The 19,427-nt window shown below is 46.3% G+C and overlaps 1 protein-coding gene across 2 annotated transcripts; it reads right to left on the bottom strand.

Moving 5' to 3' along the window:
* Nucleotides 1-146: 146 nt before the first annotated feature.
* On the bottom strand, nucleotides 147-18,166 carry LOC135242729 (protein GOLM2-like). 2 transcript variants are annotated; one of them, XM_064313952.1, is made up of 10 exons: nucleotides 16,789-18,166; nucleotides 9,365-9,419; nucleotides 8,788-8,890; nucleotides 8,099-8,189; nucleotides 6,824-6,947; nucleotides 6,349-6,432; nucleotides 5,997-6,248; nucleotides 3,851-3,994; nucleotides 2,810-2,977; nucleotides 147-1,837 (listed from the first exon to the last, which is right to left on the bottom strand). In XM_064313952.1, the coding sequence occupies exons 1-10, from the start codon at nucleotides 17,113-17,115 to the stop codon at nucleotides 1,761-1,763; spliced, it is 1,425 nt and encodes a 474-aa protein (XP_064170022.1). In that variant the 5' UTR covers nucleotides 17,116-18,166; the 3' UTR covers nucleotides 147-1,760. The 2 variants fall into 2 exon arrangements, with proteins under 2 accessions (XP_064170022.1, XP_064170023.1); XM_064313953.1 differs by having other exon boundaries at nucleotides 6,349-6,429.
* Nucleotides 18,167-19,427: the final 1,261 nt, after the last annotated feature.

The raw sequence follows: 19,427 nt of genomic DNA, 5'->3' as shown, positions 1-19,427 counted from the left end.
ACTGGCATTCCAAAGGTAACTTTACGCCCAGCTTTATCCAACACAAATACTGCACACAGCACCAGTATCTACACTTCTGACTTGTGGCACCGTAGGTTTGCCTCCCACACCAATGCCCAAGCAACTGCAAGTTAGGCCACAAAACATTTATGAATTACTTCCTTTAATAAATTAGGATTACACAGCATTCAGGGAATATACAGAAACAGGTGTTATCTTTAGGATGGCGATGATAATTAAACTGACATAAGATGTGGTTCTCCATCTCCCCTCATTACTGAGAGAAGTCTGTTAAAGCCAATGCATGAGAATGACCCCCAACTGAGACATTACACAATTCACATTAATGTTCCCGCCACAGTGATAACAAAAGCTCTCGTTACCTTCAGGAGCTGATCACAGTTGCACTTTTTTGTGGGAAAGATAACTTGGTTTGGCCTTATATAGTTCAGTATAGATATGATTTTTTTTTTCAAGTCTCATCATGTATATGTGTTTAATAAACTATTTTACATCTCGTATGAATGAAAAAAAAAAGGCCCACCAAGGTACATTCAGTATGCCGGCCCCACACAATCGTAACTGATTTTTAAATCTACACAAAAGGTGAAACACTCATCTTAGGGCCCATTACCCAAATACCTGTTAAGAATAATAGTTCATGTCACACAGACCTATTTACTATGTACATTATGCACGCCTAAGAATAATACCTAAAAGCACAGTAGCAGAGGGCTTCTGATCAGGCGTCAACTCCAGATGCGCAATGAAATTGCAGACCTAATTATAAACGTGGACTGGGTGTTGTTGCTGTCTTTTTCGGCTACTAGGTAACAAAGCTCGCAAGTTTCCAATGCATGCAGCAGTTCATTTCTTGAATGGACTGACATCCAAACATTTCAGTAGTGCTTTCAGGAGCTGCAGGAGAAGTTCTTGGCTGTCCATGCACAGGGTGTAACCCCTCTCTCTTTGACCAGCAAGAGTTCACAGAGTGCTCAGTCCCAAACCTCTTTTTTTTTACAGCATTTAGCTTTGCACAGGTTGCAGCAAATTCCAGGTCTTCATCAATTAGCATCTTCCCAGAAAAAAACTGTTTAAAAAAGCCACCAATGTCGCACCACAGTTCCCTCTTGTGTTAGAATACTAAACAGCCTGCGTACTGGGGTCAGCGACCAGGTCGGGGCCCAAGCTGCCAGTGGTCCTGTTCCAACCAGACAGCGAAGTTCTCGTACCTCTGGACATGCCAACATCCTTCACTGTCCTGCTCACAGCCAGGTACACTTATATGTTTACTAGAGAAAGACCCAGACAAGTAAAATGTCTTCATTATCTGTAAATGAAAAAGCATAATCTATTTACAACAGTGTGTATTTGTATGCATTCCAAAACAGAAATGTATCCTCACAAATATGCATTTTGTAAATCAAACAGTGATGGACAGATGTAAAATAATCTCCTAAACAGCACAGTACTTAAAATGTAGAGTTTGTTTTTTTTTATAGCCATTCTACAATATCATATGCTGACCAGTACCATTTCTTCCAAATCCTCTGGCTACAGTGGAAGAGTCTAGGAAAATTCTACCCACCATTTCTTTAATGTCTCTAACCAGCCTGCAGACTAATGACATCAAAGCACCAGTGAAATAAAGGCCAAGCAAAGGAATGTTTTCCTGTGCATCTTCCTGTGATTTCCATTGATTTACACAAGCCTTTTCTATCCCATCAGATGGTGTTCTTATTTCTTAGCCTTGTAGTGGTCTACAGGACGTCAACGGCTTGGTGTCGCTTTCCGTAGTCAGCAGGCCTGTCTCCCTGTAGATCCCGGTCTTCATCATCTGAGGGGAGAGTGAAAGAAAACAGGACGTTTCAGGAGAAACTTAAGATCAACTGACAAAGCACTTTCTGTCCTCCGTCACAGCTACCCAAATTTAACAAAGCAGGAAGTCTGCAGGACGCTGCCTCCTGGTATTAATCCAAAAATTAACAACTCAAAGGCCAGTGGCAGTTTTGTAACTGGGCCATGTCTTATACCAGTTGCATGAAATCCTGCCATAGCTACCTTACATTATTGAAACCTACAGTTTCTCTGCTATTAGCTTTCTGATTTCAGGGCAGTCACTTTATAAATGCAAAATGAAATAAAATGAGAAAATTCATGAGAAATGACTTCATACATTTTTACTTCTTTTGATCACTTGGTAATTATTGCAGAGGGACACTGATGACAGACAGAAACAGACTAAAGTGAACAAAGCCTCACAACCAATACAGATCACATGCAATTCAGATGCACCACATACAGAGCATATTCTCTCCATGACTGGAAGGCCAAATACTGACACAAACCCATAAAGAATTCACAATGCCATATCCACAGCAACAGGAACAATACATCCACACATGCATGTGAAAGCTGGTGGACTGTGCGGAAATGCTCAAACGCAGACAAGCACAGAGGCGCCGACACAGAGGATGGACAGAGGAGGCCGCGGAGGGCTCAGCGACGGCGGAGGACAGTTAGCGGGCAGGGTAGGCAAGCAGCAGACTGCAGGGAAAAGCATGCAGGCATCGGCAGCTTCAGTTATTGAGTCAAAGACCGCGCTCTCACACAGCCAGCCAATAGGGAGGCAGAGAGTCAGAGCACACTGCGGAGAGGGTCATCGGTGTCGCTCCGCGGGTCATGCCCAGTTAGCCTTGTGTGGGACGGGGTGCCGGTGCGAGCCGCGGCTGAGCCGCCATGCCAACGCGGGGCGTGGGGAGCAGCGGTGGGGCAAAGGGACGCAGTCGGGAACGTCCCCCAAGCTCACCTTGCACGTCTTCTTCCCCACCATCGCCATCCTCTTCCTCGTTGTAGGCCAGCTCGGCCTGCTTGTCCGCCTCGTACTCACCCACGTTCCCGTCGTCCCCGTTGTAGTCTGCCAGCTTAGAGCCGTGCTGCAGATCTACAGGGGACTCGTTCTCATCAAAGAACCGGCCTGCAGACGCAGAGAGAGAAGGAGAGAGAGGGGGAGGGAGTGAGAGAGAGAAAAAAATAACACAAAAGAGAAAGAGATGGAGATGGAGAAGAAAGAATGGGGAAAGAGAAAAATTGGGAAATTGAAAGGGAGGAACAAAGAGGAAAACAGGGCAAGACATTTAGATATTCGAGTAACTAATTTTGCTTCTTGTTTGGCACTGAAGCTTGACAAAGAAATATTTGACAAGAAGCAAAAGTAAGCACTCGCAATCAGCAATAAATGCTTAATTTTATGCTTCAAATAGAACTCTGCAAACTAAGCATTTTATAGCTAATTGCAAGTTCTGGCTTTTCAGTCTTATCAGATATGGAAATCTACCTAACTGGCAGGCTAATAGGAGCTTCTAATCAGCCAAGATTTGAAGACGGCTTTCACAAATGTGCCTGCGTTAAAACCAAGGTCAATGCCACGTCTTATTAAATTGAATGACACTTCTCACATCCTCGTTATTCATAATCCTCCACACCAGTGCTTGACAACCATTTTATTAATGCTACAGATTTTGACAGAATAAAGGGTAGTGATGTGCTTCCGCCAATCCATACAGTGTTCATCTACACTCCACGGACGCCTTAACTGTAGCCAGTGAGTCAGAGGGACCATTTCAGACTACACAGGCGTTGGAGATTTAGAGGCCATGGTCTGGATTCAATCAGTATCTGTGCTTAACTCTGACTCATAACTTCATTAATGCAGCTTGGTCGGCTCAGTGAAATGAATGGCAATCTTTCGTTTGCATACAGTCAGAGGTAGAGACGAGCGGTGATCGAGTCCAGATGGCCGCGCGCAGAGCGCGAGGGGGGAGGGACTCGCAGCAGGGGCGGCACTCACTCTGGCGGTGCCGGGGCGGGTCCACAGGCACCGAGTCTCTGGCACGACGGGACTCCATGGGGTTCGGCAGGACGTGGGCGGGCTTAGGGGCCGGGGGCTGCCCCGCACCTTTCATCTCCTGCCCGCCAGCCTTCACATCAGGCACTGAGGAGAGGAGGACGGAGAGAAAGAGCGTGTGAGGGATGAGGAAAAAGCACGCAAGCAGACAGGGCGTGCGTGCAAGAGAAAGAACACAATGGGCGCTTTGTGTTTTTATCTGCTGTGGTACAGTATATGTGCTCTGGGCTCAAGCACCCATGTTCACCTGACAGAGCGGCTGCTGACTGCTGAAGCTGAATCGCTTTGTGTTCATTCCCAGTGGAACCCTCCCTGCGTACAGGGACGTTATGGCAGCAAGCACAGTGCTGAGGCATACCCAGAGGAGCAGGTTTACTCTGGAGAGGCTCTGAGCTGCAGGGAGCTCGGCCTCACACACACACACTCTCACTCACTCACTCACTCACCCACATACACACACACACACTCATTCACTCACACTCCTTACTCACTCACTGACTCACAGACACACACCCACAACCGCACACAAGCACACTCACGCACGCCAAACTATCATTCACTCACACACATGTGCACGCACGCATGCACAACTCATAAGCCCCTTCCTACTCCTACAGTCCCCAGGACTTCATGTTGATACTCAGGAGGTGTTAATCAGTCAGCTGATTCATGCACTACTGTAGATTACTTCAGAACAGGGCGCACCGAGAAGGCCTAGAGTGTTAAGCTTGAATGAGTGAATTCAACAAAATTCAGGAACACGCTGAAAGAGTGATCCTATCCGACTTAAAGAGGACGCGCACACACTTTTCAAAAACAAAATAACAAATTTGATTTCACTTTGCAGACACAGACGTTACTTCACTTTCCTGGCATTTGGCGGACACTCTTTTCCAGAACAACTTACAGTGCAAACACCAGTGCAAAATCAGGTCCAGGTGTACGGCTCAGCTACACACTTGACCAGTCATCTATTCGTACCGTTCAATCCTATCTGCCCTGCTACAGATGAGATACTACACACGGAAGCCCCCAGACAAATGCAACACACACACACTCGAACTCACTAACCCACACACACCCACACACACATACTAACCCACACACACACTCACAAACCCACACACACAGTCATACAAACCCACACACACACACTCACAAACCCACACACACAGTCATACTAACCCACACACACAGGAGGCTTTAATGCAATACCTTGCCTACTCACTCAGTATCCTACTCTCTACAGTGAGTGTAAAACACATTATATTTATAATGGGACTTGGAGAAGCTTCATAAACCCTCCCCTATCAATGCAGTGCATAGTCAAACCACACCAAACCCTGTCCCCTCACCAAAACACCTGCCTGAGGGGACATGGCACATCACACACCTGCGCAGTGCTGATATGGTGACGCACGTCACCACAGGAGGACAGCGAAAAATTACGCTCATCTCTTCAGGAAACAAAGAGTCCTTACAGAACCACAATATGGGTCTGTTATATTATCTGTTCTGATTATAATAGCCAAGTCAAACAATGGTGTGCACCCTAACATAAGCTTTGGAGCCAAACTGTGGCAGGAAAAACAGAAACCCCTGTAATATTGGTCCGCTTCCTTCTCTCAGTAAACAGGAAGTAGAGAGGTGCCCCTAATTTGTCTGAAGGGGGAAAGCACATTATATGTGGTAATGACTGAGTCACACAATGAAATGTTTGTTTCATCAATAGGTTTTCAGATAAAAATGATTACCCTTCATCACTGACTAAAACCATTTCTGCATTCAGTCCAGTCCATTGAGTCCAGTCATGGTAAATGAACAAATGTAGTAAACGGGAGATAATGGGAGAAGCTTCTAAAAAGCCAAGGCTTTACGCTTACATGTTTTCCCAGGAGCACATGTGCTCCTAAGTTGAAAATTTAGGAGCATACTAACACATCCCAATTAGTGCATGTGCTCATAAATTATTTTTTCCAGTTAGCACACCAGTTTTTTTGGAGCAAATGGTGCTAGAATGGGAGCACTGTAGAGCCCTGAAAACACATCCACAAGTGGGACAGGAGTAAGTGGGACGGGTGTACTGTACCCCTCAGCTGCCTGTGCTGTTCCCCCAGCTCGTCTGCCCGAACGGCGGCCTTGCTCTCATCCACTAGGATGATGGGCGTGTCCCCTGCAGTCTGCTGGCCCAGCTCCTTCTTCTCCACGCTGTGCTCGCTGTCCAGACGCAGCTCCGGCTCACGCCCCGCCCCCTCGCCCGCCCCCGCTCTCTCCTCCTTCCCATCAGCAGCGTTCACCTCCTCCTCTGGCAGGTTCTGAACTAAAGCGGGCTTTCTCAGGGCTGTGGGGGGAGGGGGGGGGGAGAGGAGGGTAAGGCTTCATTTAAATGCCATTTGAATGCCTGTCCTTACTGTACAGCGTAGGTGGGAGGAGACTCTTACCGAACTGCACGTCCTCCATCTTCCCCACTTCACTGTCCTCGATGCCCGGCATGCCAGCGTCGCTGCCCGGCTTGCCCAGGTCTGCTGGGCACACGAGGAGACAGAAGAGAGAGAGAGAGAGACTGAGCATGTGCGCGGGGCTCCACGGCCTGCCGGTCACCATGGAGAAAGAGTCCAGCACATCACACCAGCAGCACAATCACGCCAAGCACACGCAACACATTTTAAAAAAGGACTTCCTCAAGGTAAACGGAGAGAGAAAGTCTTGCACTGATACCCCATTTACATTTCAGTCAAATCAAATGAAATGAGCTCAGTCTGAATTAAACATCATACAGAGATGCTGGTTTAAGGAAAAAAAAAACCCAATTGTCCAATACACCCTCATTACAATACTGTTCCCTGAGACCACCTCGTAAGTTTTCAAACAAACAGAAGCACATTAGTAGACAGGTGAGACTCAAACAGCAGCTACCTTTCAGCTCAGGGCTGTCGCGGCGGTTTGTGGCCTCCGTGTGGCGCTCTCCGGTGGTCTGCCCCTCCGTTCCCCCGCCGACGAGCCCCGCGACCCCAGCGCCTCCCCGATTCTCCTGCAGGTTCTGAGAAAGAGCCGGAAGCCCGGTCAAGAAGTGAGGCTGCACTACAGCACATGCACTCACAGCTCACAGCTGCCTCGCTATCCTGCTGTGACATCACTCTGCTGTTTTAACCTTACAGTGTGGAATATCCAGCCTTGCGTTTAGCAAACACTGTTGAATCAAACGGCCAGATTTAGGCAGCACAGACATGTATGCATGTAAGCTAAAGAGCTAGCGCCCACTCAGTGCCTCTCCAGCCCAGTGGAGGAGCAGTTACAGCCCTGCTGGCCTGCACTTGTGCAGATGGTGCAGGCATTCGATTGGCCCTCGTGTGATGAGGGAGTGGAAACCACGCTCAACCAATCCTCCCTTCCTGGGTGGAAATATTCCAAACAGTCAATGTCCTGTGGGACTCTCAGCCAGCTGCACTGGCAAAGCTCAGGGCTGAACTGCCAACCCTGAGATGCATCACTGCACCAAGGACTAGTGCTGAAGCTGGACATGTCACCCAGAAAACTATCATCAGAGTAACAGAAAAACATCCAGGCTGACCGTGTGACCAAAATCTGCATTATAATAACCGTACTGTCTGTGGTCCGTAATGGGTGTGAACGTAAAGCCCCTTTCCACGCAAACAGACAGAAGTCCAAGGGGAATCCATAATATAATTAATCCATAAAAATAATCCATAATAATTACAGCACGTATTGCAATATTAAAAGAGATCTACACATACCTATGTAACTGAACATTTTACAAAAACAACTTTTCCCTGTAACTTAGTACAATCACTTGAACTCAGGTTATACATACTTACCACCACCAGGGGGCAACAACGGATAATAAGAGGCTACAGCAGAGCCCAGTTCATTTCAGTATACTGCATTCAAACCCTATCTGTCCTGTGCACTCAGCTTCAGCTCTAAGCTGCATGTCCTAATACATTTATGTACTTGTGAAATCCAGTATGCTAGGCTGCACTGCACCGTACATCCCCTTATCACACGCAACTCAGCTGGAAAAATCAGCCTGCGCATTTCATCACTGCCCATCCGCATCACCCGTTACCCACTCTCTCCCCTCCCCTCCTCCCGCTCCTCTCCCTTCTTCTCCCTGCTCCTCTCCTTGTTCCTCTCCTCTCTCAACCCTGTTCCTCCCTCTGTAGTGCCCACCTGTCTCAGCCTCGCTGCCTGGTCTTCCAGAGTCTTCTTGCTGTCCTCGTACTCCTCTTTCAGCTCAGCAATCTGCCGTCCGCACTGCAAGCTAACGCACAGGGACAAAGTCGGGACATCAACACTGTAAAGACCACGGGAGGTCAGTCATGGAGGAACAGGACAGTAATGTCAGTTCTGAGCGGTTCCCTGTTAGCAGATACAAATAAAACTGCTAACAGCACTAAGTACATGCAGATCTATTGTACAGCTAGCACACACATGTCACTGATAAATGCTTGATTGCTGCTTGCACAGTCCTAGTCGTGAATGTAAACACAGCAGATTTTTATCTTGGAATTGAAACTGCTGTGCGACTTCAGCAGATGGCTTGTGCAACACAGCCTTAAAACATTAAACCGCAACCCCACCAGCCTTAATGGTGACAGTAAAAGACACAGGGCGACATAGCTCAGGAGGTAAGACCGATTGTCTGGCAGTCGGAGGGTTGCCGGTTCAAACCCCGCCCTGGGCGTGTCGAAGTGTCCTTGATTAAGACACCTAACCCCTAAATGCTCTGGCGAATGAGAGGCATCAATTGTAAAGCGCTTTGGATAAAAGCGCTATATAAATGCAGTCCATTTACCATTTACCAAGAGGAACTAGCCGAACCGTACCTAACATGACCATATGTGGTCATGTTTCCTCACCTCTCATACTCCAGCTTTCTCTCCAGGTGAGTGCTGTTCCTCCTCAACTCCTGCAGCTGATCCTCCTGCTTCAGGAACTCCTGCCGCAACTCCTTTAGCTGCTCTGCACCCACAACGCACACAGACACACACCAGCACACACAAAAAGCACACACGCGCACACACACACAAAGCACACATACACGCACGCAAGCACAAGAACACAAACACAACCAAATGTGATAAGCATCACATATTCTTTCATGTAACTTCAAACCAAAATGAGCATTCAGAAACACACACTCCCCAAAAGATAAGAAATCTCACACAGATCCATATGCAGCACTGTTACTAGGGGGTGGAGAACCAACCTGTGATCCAAATGCTTTTGATAAGATCTTAGATGGGACACTATCAATGTTGCCTCTTTGAACCCAATCAATCACAAAATTACAAATACTGGCTACATGAGTAAAAAAGAATCAACTGGACAGACAAGCAGAAACAAGTCCGCTGTTATCAGATGGAAGGACAAAAATCCTGCTTCTGCTGCTGGCATTCAGCTGGGCCCCGTGAGGCTCGACTGCCACTGGCGCACCTTTCAACCGCTGGAACTCTGACATCTGCGCTGTGACATCACTCTGCAGCTTCATCTGAAATGGAGGAAGAGACAGCGCCATCGTTAGTCTGCATCACCACAGGCCACAGTCAGGGGTGAGCGGAGAAAACTGTCAGTTTGAGGCTCTATGAGGTGGCAGTTTTTCCGTTTCATTTGAATTTTCAAAAAAAAAAAAATCAGACCCTGGATACATTCTAGAATCTTCGGTGGTCAACTATACTTGCTAACTACATGCCAAAAGTTGATAAAATACAAAAAAGGCTGAAAAGCTGTGCTGAGGCAACCCCGAATATAAACCCGCCAAAAACTGAGACACTGAGGTAGCGCTGAATCCAGGCTTGAGTGAACGCCACCTTTCCCTCCAGATTCAGTGTTTGGATATGTGCAGCTGCAAACAGGGTTAACTGCAGTCAACTGGATCCCACACAAGAGATTTCCACTGCTCCGTTTAATCTTAGCAGGCTCATGTGCAAATATGAGATGTAACTGCTTCTCCACGAAGCAGAAGGTTCTCAGGATTCAAGGATTCAGATTCAGCAATATTCCAAACTCACGCAAATCAACAGCACCCTCTCCAAAGTCTACTCAAATAACCGAGCAAGTGACTGCAACAAGAAAATCAATTTGGTCGTAGGCCTGCGAGAGGCGAGACATACTCTGGATACGAGCCTAAACAAGTACACAGCTCTGCAATGTAACTATTCCAGTGAGAAACAGATACAGCGTGTTTACAACCTGAAGTTATGTTTGAGCATTCCAATTGGATCGGAGCGCTAAACTCATTTCGCATTTTGCGCAGAGTCAATAAGCTTGTGAAAACGAACTGCGGGGAAGGCATTACGCTGAACGCACCAAACATACATCAAGTTAATGGCCCTCAAAGGCAGCGCAATACTTTCTGCGCACGCAGCGTCCAAACAAACACTTTCACCGGGTTTTATTTTCTCACGGAACTGTGCCGGGCGCCCTTGGAAGCGGGCAGAGGAAGCACGCGACGCGTCTCGGTACGAGATCAGCGATCAGCGGCGTTCCGCGGGGAGCAGAAGGGCCGGCGGATGTCGGCAGTGACCCTGGAGCAGACGGACGCGGTGCGGCAAGGACACGGACGGGCTCTGCGGAGAACGCAGAACCTGGCACGATGATGTCATCGCAGCGCGCGCCGCTCCCACAGAGAAAATGTCCGCTCCGTTCGTTTGACCTCCCCTCAGAGAAACGGCACCCCTAAGAGAAGTCGGGACGCAGGCGTCCGTCACGCTTTCGCAGCGGCGATGGCAGGCAGGGTGCCGTGTCCTCTGTAAGAGCTCACTGGTGCCCACCCTGCGGGTGAGAGTGTGCCTGCGCTCAGAGGACTCCTTCCATTCACAGCTGGATCCCTGCTGCCTAGCACGCACCCGCCTGCACTGAAAATGCTCCAAGTACCTGTTTCACTAAATAAATCTTTGTACACTACATTATATGGGACAATTAAAAGCAATCGTTTCCCCACCATAATTATAGTTTAAATTCCACATGAAATTATAATTATGGTGGGGAAACAACTGATATGCAATTACTGAGTGATGCATTAATAAGCCATTGATACGGTTTGATACATTATGTCATATACTGCAGAGGCTACTGCTACAGCTGAGATTCTGCTATGCAGGTGATGAATAGACCTGGTCACAGTGAAGCAGCAGTGAGCAGAGGACATGGGCTCTGTCAGACAGGGGAAAGGGCTGCACAGGAGCTCCTGACGACTCTAGTGACAGAACCGAACGCTCTGCCGGGGTGCCCGAGGTGAAGCTGCTTTGCTGCAGTGTGAAATGAAGCAGCGGCAGCCTGCCAGCGCTGCACGTTCGGAAGGACGGGCGAGCTGCCACACACACTCCTGAAGACACAGCAGCTGTAGCGGTAAGGGGCCAGACCCAGGACTGGCCATTCCAAATTAGTGAAAAATGAAACAGATAATGACAACTGGTATTTGGAGAATAATATCAGCAATTAACACAAATCAGGTGACTGTGGCCTACAAACAAAGCAGTAGCACCGCTATCCGCTGTGGAGATTGTGGGATGGGAACAAGGGCTGGGTTCAGTGTCGATGATCTTGTGTTCACACCAAAAACACAAGATGTTCCACTGAAATTTGCAACCTGTTTGCCATAATGGCTTTGTACCATACTCTGGATATAAGTGTGAGCTACACCCATAAATGAAGCAGAAAATGAACAGTCAACTGAACGCGCTGAAAAATCAGTGCAGGCCACACACACGCCCTCGCCCACAGGCACGAGCGTGAGAAATAACCAGGAACAGAGTCCGCCCGTGAAACCCAAGCACCATTCTGCCAGGGAGGGGCATAGGCACGCGCCAGCCTGACAGGGAGCAGAGCCGTTCACAGCTTTTATCTGCGCACCTCCTCCGGGTCTGTATCCCTCATCAGCTCCCTGGGCGCTCTCCCATCTAACTGCACAGGACCACACTGAAGGTGACTCTGCCAGCAGAGCCCGAAGCTGCCAAGACGTGATGCACAGTGCGCGCTGGAGAGAAACAGCCAACAGCGCTCAGTACTCTGGAGCCAAAGCCTGGCCTGCTGTAATACAGCCTACAGCTCACTTACAGTGGAGAGGGACTGCAAGCCCTGCCTCAAAGGGGGAAGAATTCACACTGATGTGACTCACTAAAAGCAGTGGACTCAGAGGACAGACCTTCTGTATGGCTAAAAACTCACCATTCCACACTGCCTATTTTCCACTGTGACACTTCTCACAAGACGACCTACGCGTATTTGTTAATCGCGCTCCTCCCTCTCCTCATAGCGCTGACAGCGAGTGGGCGATACGCTGCTGTGGATGAGGTGGTTGCTCAGCCTGGCCTGGATACTGCACGTCCCCTTATGCAGGCCCCACGCAGGTGAGGTTACACCCCTAAGCGCCGTCGACCAGCTCCTTCCGCCATGTCAGCGCTGGGTCAGGAAGTGCAAGACCGCGCGGTCAAGACGGCCGGAGAGTCACCGGGGTGAGTCCGCCCGAAGCCCACAGAGAAGGAGAGGGCTCTAATGAGGCAGAGCCTGCTGTAATCACCACTCTAATGGCATCTGTAGAGGAGATAAAACTCTTCAAGTCCTACAGCAAAAAATGGAGGCTAGCAGACTTCTCCAGTCCAGCGGAGTCTTTTCTAAGCACCCAGAAGGGGATAGCGCCCCCACCTGCCATCCTCACACTCAATAAAACACTGAACCTGACGGCTACACTTATTTCCACCAAGAATCACTTCTCCGTTATCCGCTGCTTGTCTCACTGACGGCTGATGGCAAGCCGAGCCCTTCCTCCGCAAGCTTCAGCAAGGTTAGCACTGCGCAGGAGAGGGAGGCGATGCCCAGCTTGCAGCTCAGTGGCTGCAGGCGCTCACAGTCGCGAGACAGTCATTCTGACTAACAAGGTCATAACAGCGAGAGAGGCTGATCTAATGTATGCAGATGTGCTCAGGCTGGCCGTGGAAGCACATCCTGAAATCCGCAAGCTGACAGTAAGATTAGAATGGGCTTTACACTTACAATCGCAATCGCAGTCTTACAATTTCCCCAGCAAACATTTACAGCTGCATAAACACAAATCATACCCAAGTACCTAGTGCTGTAAAAGGTATTTTCCCCCCTCCTGATTTACATTATTATTGCATTTTTGTCACACTGAATGGTTTCAGATCTCCAGACAAAATGTAATATTAGACAAAGGGAAACTGAGTAAACACAAAACACATTTATAAAATTATTATTTCATTTAATTAATAATAGAAGTCATCAAACACCCTTATCACCCATGTGAAAAAGTAATTGCCCCCTCATGCAGCAATAAAGGAAATCAGGAAGAGGACAAATTCATTTTCAGGGCACTGTAAGTTTGTAAATGCACTTCCCATGACCACAGGCTTTGTAGACAACTTTATTTATTAACCTTTATTTAACCAGGGTAACCCATGGACATTGACATCTCCTTTGCAAGGGAGCCCTGGAGGCTACATGTCTTTGCACTGTGGGAGGAAACCAGAGCACCGGGAGCAAACCCCATGCAAACATGGGGAGATCAAGCAAACTCCATGAAGAGAGGATCCAGCCAGATGGGAACCTTGAATCTGGAACCTCCTCCTTGCGAGGCAATAGTTCTAACCACTGTGCCACCATGCCAGGAGCCTGCGGTGGGTAGGGGGAGGGGGGCACCATTGGGTCTGTCCCACAAGTGGTAGGGTGGAACCAGGGCTCCTAGGGTTACTTGGATCCACCCAAAAACAGGGGCATTGGTCTCTTCTTCAATGGTGAGCTCACATTAACCCCTTTGTGCAAGCCCCCTAGTGGCCAGCACACCTGCATGCCGAGTCTGCTCAACTGAGACTTCAGTGTTTATTCAGATACTCAAGACATTTTAGGTATTTAGGTATGTGTACCACAGTGTGTCACTGTTTTTTCAATGTGATATTAATATTTCATCCTAAACCATCATAATGTATGATTTATAATGGACAAAAAAAAAACATTTTCTTTCATTTTTGGAGAGGTTTCCTATACTGATGGAACAATTGCAATTCCCACTTTAAAATCATGAAGCTTTAGTATAATGAGTCAAAACAACTGATTTGAAGTGAAATATCTTATTATGCAGAATAAAGGTGGTGTAGCTGTAACCTGGGAGGCAGCATTGGAAGTTTTCAGGTAAGGGGGAGGGAACATGTAGGGCAAACTGCCTGATTATTATTTGTTGATGTTAGTCTAATTCATGACACATCGCCCAGCAAAAGAACACTCTGGATCCCACCTCTGAGGTAGACAACATAGGTAAGACTCATATCTAATAGTCAGAACCAAAACATACCTTTACATATTATTTACTGAAGCAATTCAGACTAAGCACTTTTCTCAAGAGCCTCATGTGGGATTTGAGCCTTGCCAATGTAAGGCTGATTTAAAAGCTCAGCTACATAAAAAAAACCTCCACTGCGATCCCAGAGAAATCAACACATAAAATAAACATGAAACACCACACAAGTTATGGTCCTCACCCCCCACAAATTGCTTCCACTAAAATAAAACTAGACCTACATTGCAGGTCTAAAATTTAGGCTGGTCAGTGTATGCAGTGTCTGCATCCGTGTGTGTGTTTGTGTGTGTGTGAATGTGTGTGTGCGTGCATGTGTGTGCATGTTCACATGTGCATGTGCATGTTCACATGTGCATGTGCATGCGTGCATGCATGTGTACGCGTGTGTATGCGTATGTGCGCATGTGCATGTGGGCATGTGTGCAGAACTACTAGTGTTTCAGCCCAACAATACACTTGAGGAGAATGCTGAAACATGCAGAGACAAGTGCTGTCACATTGAGACCAGTGTTTGTTGGGTTTTGGTTCTCTAACAGCAAGTTGCTGCAGGATGTGACCCCCAGTCGGGTCACTGGGGCTCTGACCTGTCAGGTGGAGTTTAGAAGCGCTTGTTGAGAACTCGCACTTCAAGGCCACAAGCAGGATGCAGCTGTGTGTGCGTTTGTGTATGAGTGTGTACCTGCGTGTGTGTGTGCGGGAGCATGTGGGTGCATGTTTGGGCGTGTGTGTGCATACGCGTGTGTGTATTTGTGTATGTGCGGAGGCGTGTGTCTGTGTGTGCACGCGTATGTGCATGTGCATGTGTGTATGTGTGTGACTTAAGGTCTCTGGAGTTGTTTTGACAAGCGTAACCCTGGCAGCCGAAGCACGGAAACAAGATCCTGTTACTGGAGCCTGGAACACCAGCAGGACACATACAGATAACACTGATATCACCCACACCCTCAGCAGAGACACAACAACTGCACAAGGCCTCCTGCTCCCCATGCAACGTAAAATCCATTCCACACAATGGCAGAGTCCCCTGTCCTTTTTTATAAGCAATTAATTTTTATACTGTTTTTTGTTGTTGTTATTTTCCACCTCTAATTGAAATGTATTTGTTCTATGATGCATTGGAATATGCATAATGAAACTATCATTTAAATGTGCACCCAGGGTGATAGTTTGAGAAATAAAACCAATTAAAAATCATCCATCCACTGGGTGGCTTGGCCTTTACAACTGCTTTCCTGAATACTGAACACAGTAGCCTACTGCAAAGTCCCCTGGTTTCAGCCCAGTGGCCTTTAAGAGACCCTCGAAGCCATTTATTTCTTTGCAAGAAATGAAACATTAACGATTCAGCAGGAAAAAAGTAATGTCTCTCACCACAAACAGTGTCAAACAGCTCCTCTGCTAACTCTGTTATTTGTCACTGCAACAATTAATTTATTTCATCAACTTATTCACAAGCCCTACTGTTGTATTAGCTCTTTGTTGAATCAAAGGAACCTGACACGGCAGGCTGCAAATAACAAGTGTGCATACTTCCATCAAATATTATCACAGCACCTTTTGAAATCAACTCTTTCTGGTTTCTTTTAAATTAGTCATGGGCGTGACACAGTAAATATACTAGTTGGATGCCTGACAGCTCTATAAGACTACATATCAGGGATTGATCAACATGTCACCCTTCCAAAATGTATACAGTAGCTGAATGGCAGCCAACGTTGGCCAGTGGAATATGGAAACGGTTTCAGTCTATAGGCTAGTTGAGGTGACAAGTCACCGAAATCACACCTAGAACAACCATGGACTGGTATGATGAAACCCAACAGAGAACTGCATTTCACCGGTGTCAAAGGCAAGATAGGCAAGAGGAAAGATAAATACGCCCGAAAACTGCACAGTGTGCAGCATAAGGAAAGGTAAGGCCTGCAGTGAGCTCACGGGTCCACTGACAAATTACACCCGGGAGAGAGGGGCCTGTCACTCACTGGGTGGGTGTGGTTGCCACCCATGCCCTCACCAAGATTAGCACTCAGTGTGATGTGATACTTGTATGTTGCAAACTGTACTTACTGCACTGTATCTACAGGTACATTTTCAATATAGCAATGCTGTGTGTTTCCCCTCACTACAGAGAAAGAAAAACCGACAGTGTTTATAAATGAGTGACATCATGCTCTGAAAAAGCCTAAATCTTACAATGAAATGTACATACAGATTAACTCTTATTTGCAATAACTGTAGTAAATATTAGACCACATCCCACGTCAAATACTGCCTATGCACACATACATTGTGCAACAGTTCTTTAGACGCAGGTAAAGCATTTAACACATTCTACAGAAAACAGTCTGCTGCAGATAAATATATTTTTAACAATATATGATTGTGCTTTGTACACACCAGTGTGAGTGGAGAAACCGCACAGCTGTGACCGAATAAAACTACCCACAGTAGCTAGTTAAGCAATTAAAAGATTTAAACCACTTGTCTGTAACAAACTGTTTTTTTTTTTTTTTTAATTAAAAGGAACAATGCATGAGGTCGATCCTACCTTCTCGTCTGAGCACTTTTTGACCTGTGCCTCTCGCGTCTGCAGCTTGCCCTCTAGCGCGCTATAATCGCCGTCCTTCTGATCGATCTGCTTCCGATGCGTGTCCACCTGCACCATCAGCTCAGAGTTGCGCTTCTCCAGCCTGCTGCGCGCCGCGTCCGTGCGCTTCACCTGCGTCTGCACCTCCGCCAGCTCGTCCAGAAGGCGGCTGTGCTTGTTGGACACAGCCCAGTAGTTGAATGACAGTATCAAGATAACCACCATCAACGCGATTAGGATGAAGGACGGCAGACGGCCTCCCCTTCGATTTGCGCCGAAACCCACCATTTGAGAAAGTCTATGATCTGACGTCTAGGGCCACAACACAGGTCTAAGTATCTGTAACCAGTAAATTGATACACCTGATCTTGCAATCAGATTTTATCCTCACCCACGCCTGTCTGTTTCATGAAATAGTGGCGATATGTGCTACCGAAACTGATCTGACGCTGTAAAACTCGTTTTAAATGCGATGACACTGACGTGGCCTCCACCTCAGTATGTAAGTTGTAGCAGCACTAACAGGATTTCACGCGAATCAAAATGCTTCCTTGCTTTGAGTGCAGCACATTTGACTAGTAGCAAATCAGAAAAACTGATAATTGGTTGACTTGACTGACTCATCTGAGGACTATTTGTCTAGGAAGCATTTGGATATTTACCAGGCTCTCTTTGCAGATTAGCATTAGTAGTGGTAGCTGGCTAGCTAGCGAGCAACGCACGCATGGTTAGCAATCAATCAAAACAAAAATCCTTAGAAAGCTAAGAGGAAGCCAATTGCAACTCTAGCCAAGTCGCTAGCGACTTCTGATGCTGCCGCCTGCAAACTAATATTTAACTAGCTAACGGTAGCTCTGCGACTTTCCTGTCCTTCTAACTGGAAAGATTCTCGGATACAATGTTTCACGGTTAGCTTTCTGACATGCGAACACTCATTATTATCTAAATATTGCTAGCTGCGCTTTAGAATCTGACTTACATGTGGCATTATGCTCACAATAGATTGATATTAATCGGTCACGTTCAAGCACAGTTTTTGACAACCTTGTTTATATGGATACTTCCACGGCATCTCTTCTCAACCGTTTCCTTTGACGCCAGCGGACTTCACTCCCGATAATGTATCTTTGCTAACAGGTTATATCATGATGGGTTACAATAAAGTCAGTACCCGTAAAATATAAATAATGCAAACAGCTAAAATTTCCAAACATCTTTCTTCGAGGGGGTAATTCCTTGGTTAATTTCCCAAATAACGGCAGCTGCAGTCTTTATTTCAGACGAGACATGTCCACCAAACTGTAGTTCTTCGGGAAAGGTCCAGGTCTGGATAACTGGCAATAGCTACATCCAATCGAGAGAGATATCTCTGGCGCACAAAGAGTTATGATTGGACAGTTCTGAGGCTGTTTTTTTTGACGGCTGGAGGTGGGATACTATGATGGGCGGGGATACAGTGCAATTTCGGGACAGACCACTAACCCGTGGGACAGACAGAAAAGCGTTCAAAATGTGCTTACAGTGCTTGTGCGGTTCCAGTTTGTAAGCAAGCCAGAATGGACCGATTCCCGAACAATGAAGAAAAAAAAAATTTGATGCCAAGTCTGCCAAGATTTCACGTTTACTAAAAATATCGAAACGTCTAAAATTAAAGGCATTTCAGAACCTACGAACTGAAGGACATACTGATTTATTTCATTCAGGTGTTTTAATGGAATGATACGTACAGCTTGCCTCAGCAACTCTCCTAGTGATGCTACAGCTCTGCTGCGAAATATGTTTAAACCCCACGCGCGTGTATATGCGCGCGTGCGTGTGTTCACGAGTCCAGCTCATTACCTTAATGCATTTACATAAATTACCTAATATATATACATAAAAAGTTACCACTCTCTGTTGATAGTTCATTTATGTCTTGAAATATGTCATGTGTTAAAATACACCTTATACCTGTAATGAACGTTTCTTTATGTAAGTCACATTGGCATATGATGCATTTTTATTTTAATGAAACTATGGCATTCAATTTTTGCTGCCATTTTTGCTAGTATTTTCTGTGATACGTTCAAAGATTATATTCGAGTTGATGATGGATCATATGTATTTAACAACTCTTATAATGAGCACTCAGTAATACTAGTAATTGCACGCAGTAAACCTGAGAGGCAATTATAAAATATGATTTAATGCCACATAGAATGCGTGCAAATGAAACACCTAAAGGCATCTCACGTTAGAGAGCCTTCTGTGATTTTTTTTTTTTTTTTTTGGACGCTGCAATTGAAGTAAATATTCTTTGATTTGGACCAGTTTTAAAAGTCATTGATAAATGAGAAACGATAAAGGTCATTTTTAAGAAGCCTTTAGCCTTAGAACTCATGTACTGTATATATGATGTTAATACCAATTTATAGGTTGATTATATGGTCCCAGTGTACTCAAATTAAGGAGTGATGCTTATTTGTTATGTGAAAAAACAGTGTAATAGTATAATTTAATAGTGTGTATATGTAAATGCATTGGCAAATGGTCTGGTCAAGTTAAATCAAATTATATCACATTGTATCACCATGTAGGGATTGTTCAACAACATAACCTGT

Source organism: Anguilla rostrata, chromosome 16, assembly GCF_018555375.3.
Source record: "Anguilla rostrata isolate EN2019 chromosome 16, ASM1855537v3, whole genome shotgun sequence".
NCBI classification, from domain to species: domain Eukaryota; kingdom Metazoa; phylum Chordata; class Actinopteri; order Anguilliformes; family Anguillidae; genus Anguilla; species Anguilla rostrata.
This window is presented reverse-complemented; position numbering and strand designations above follow the sequence as displayed.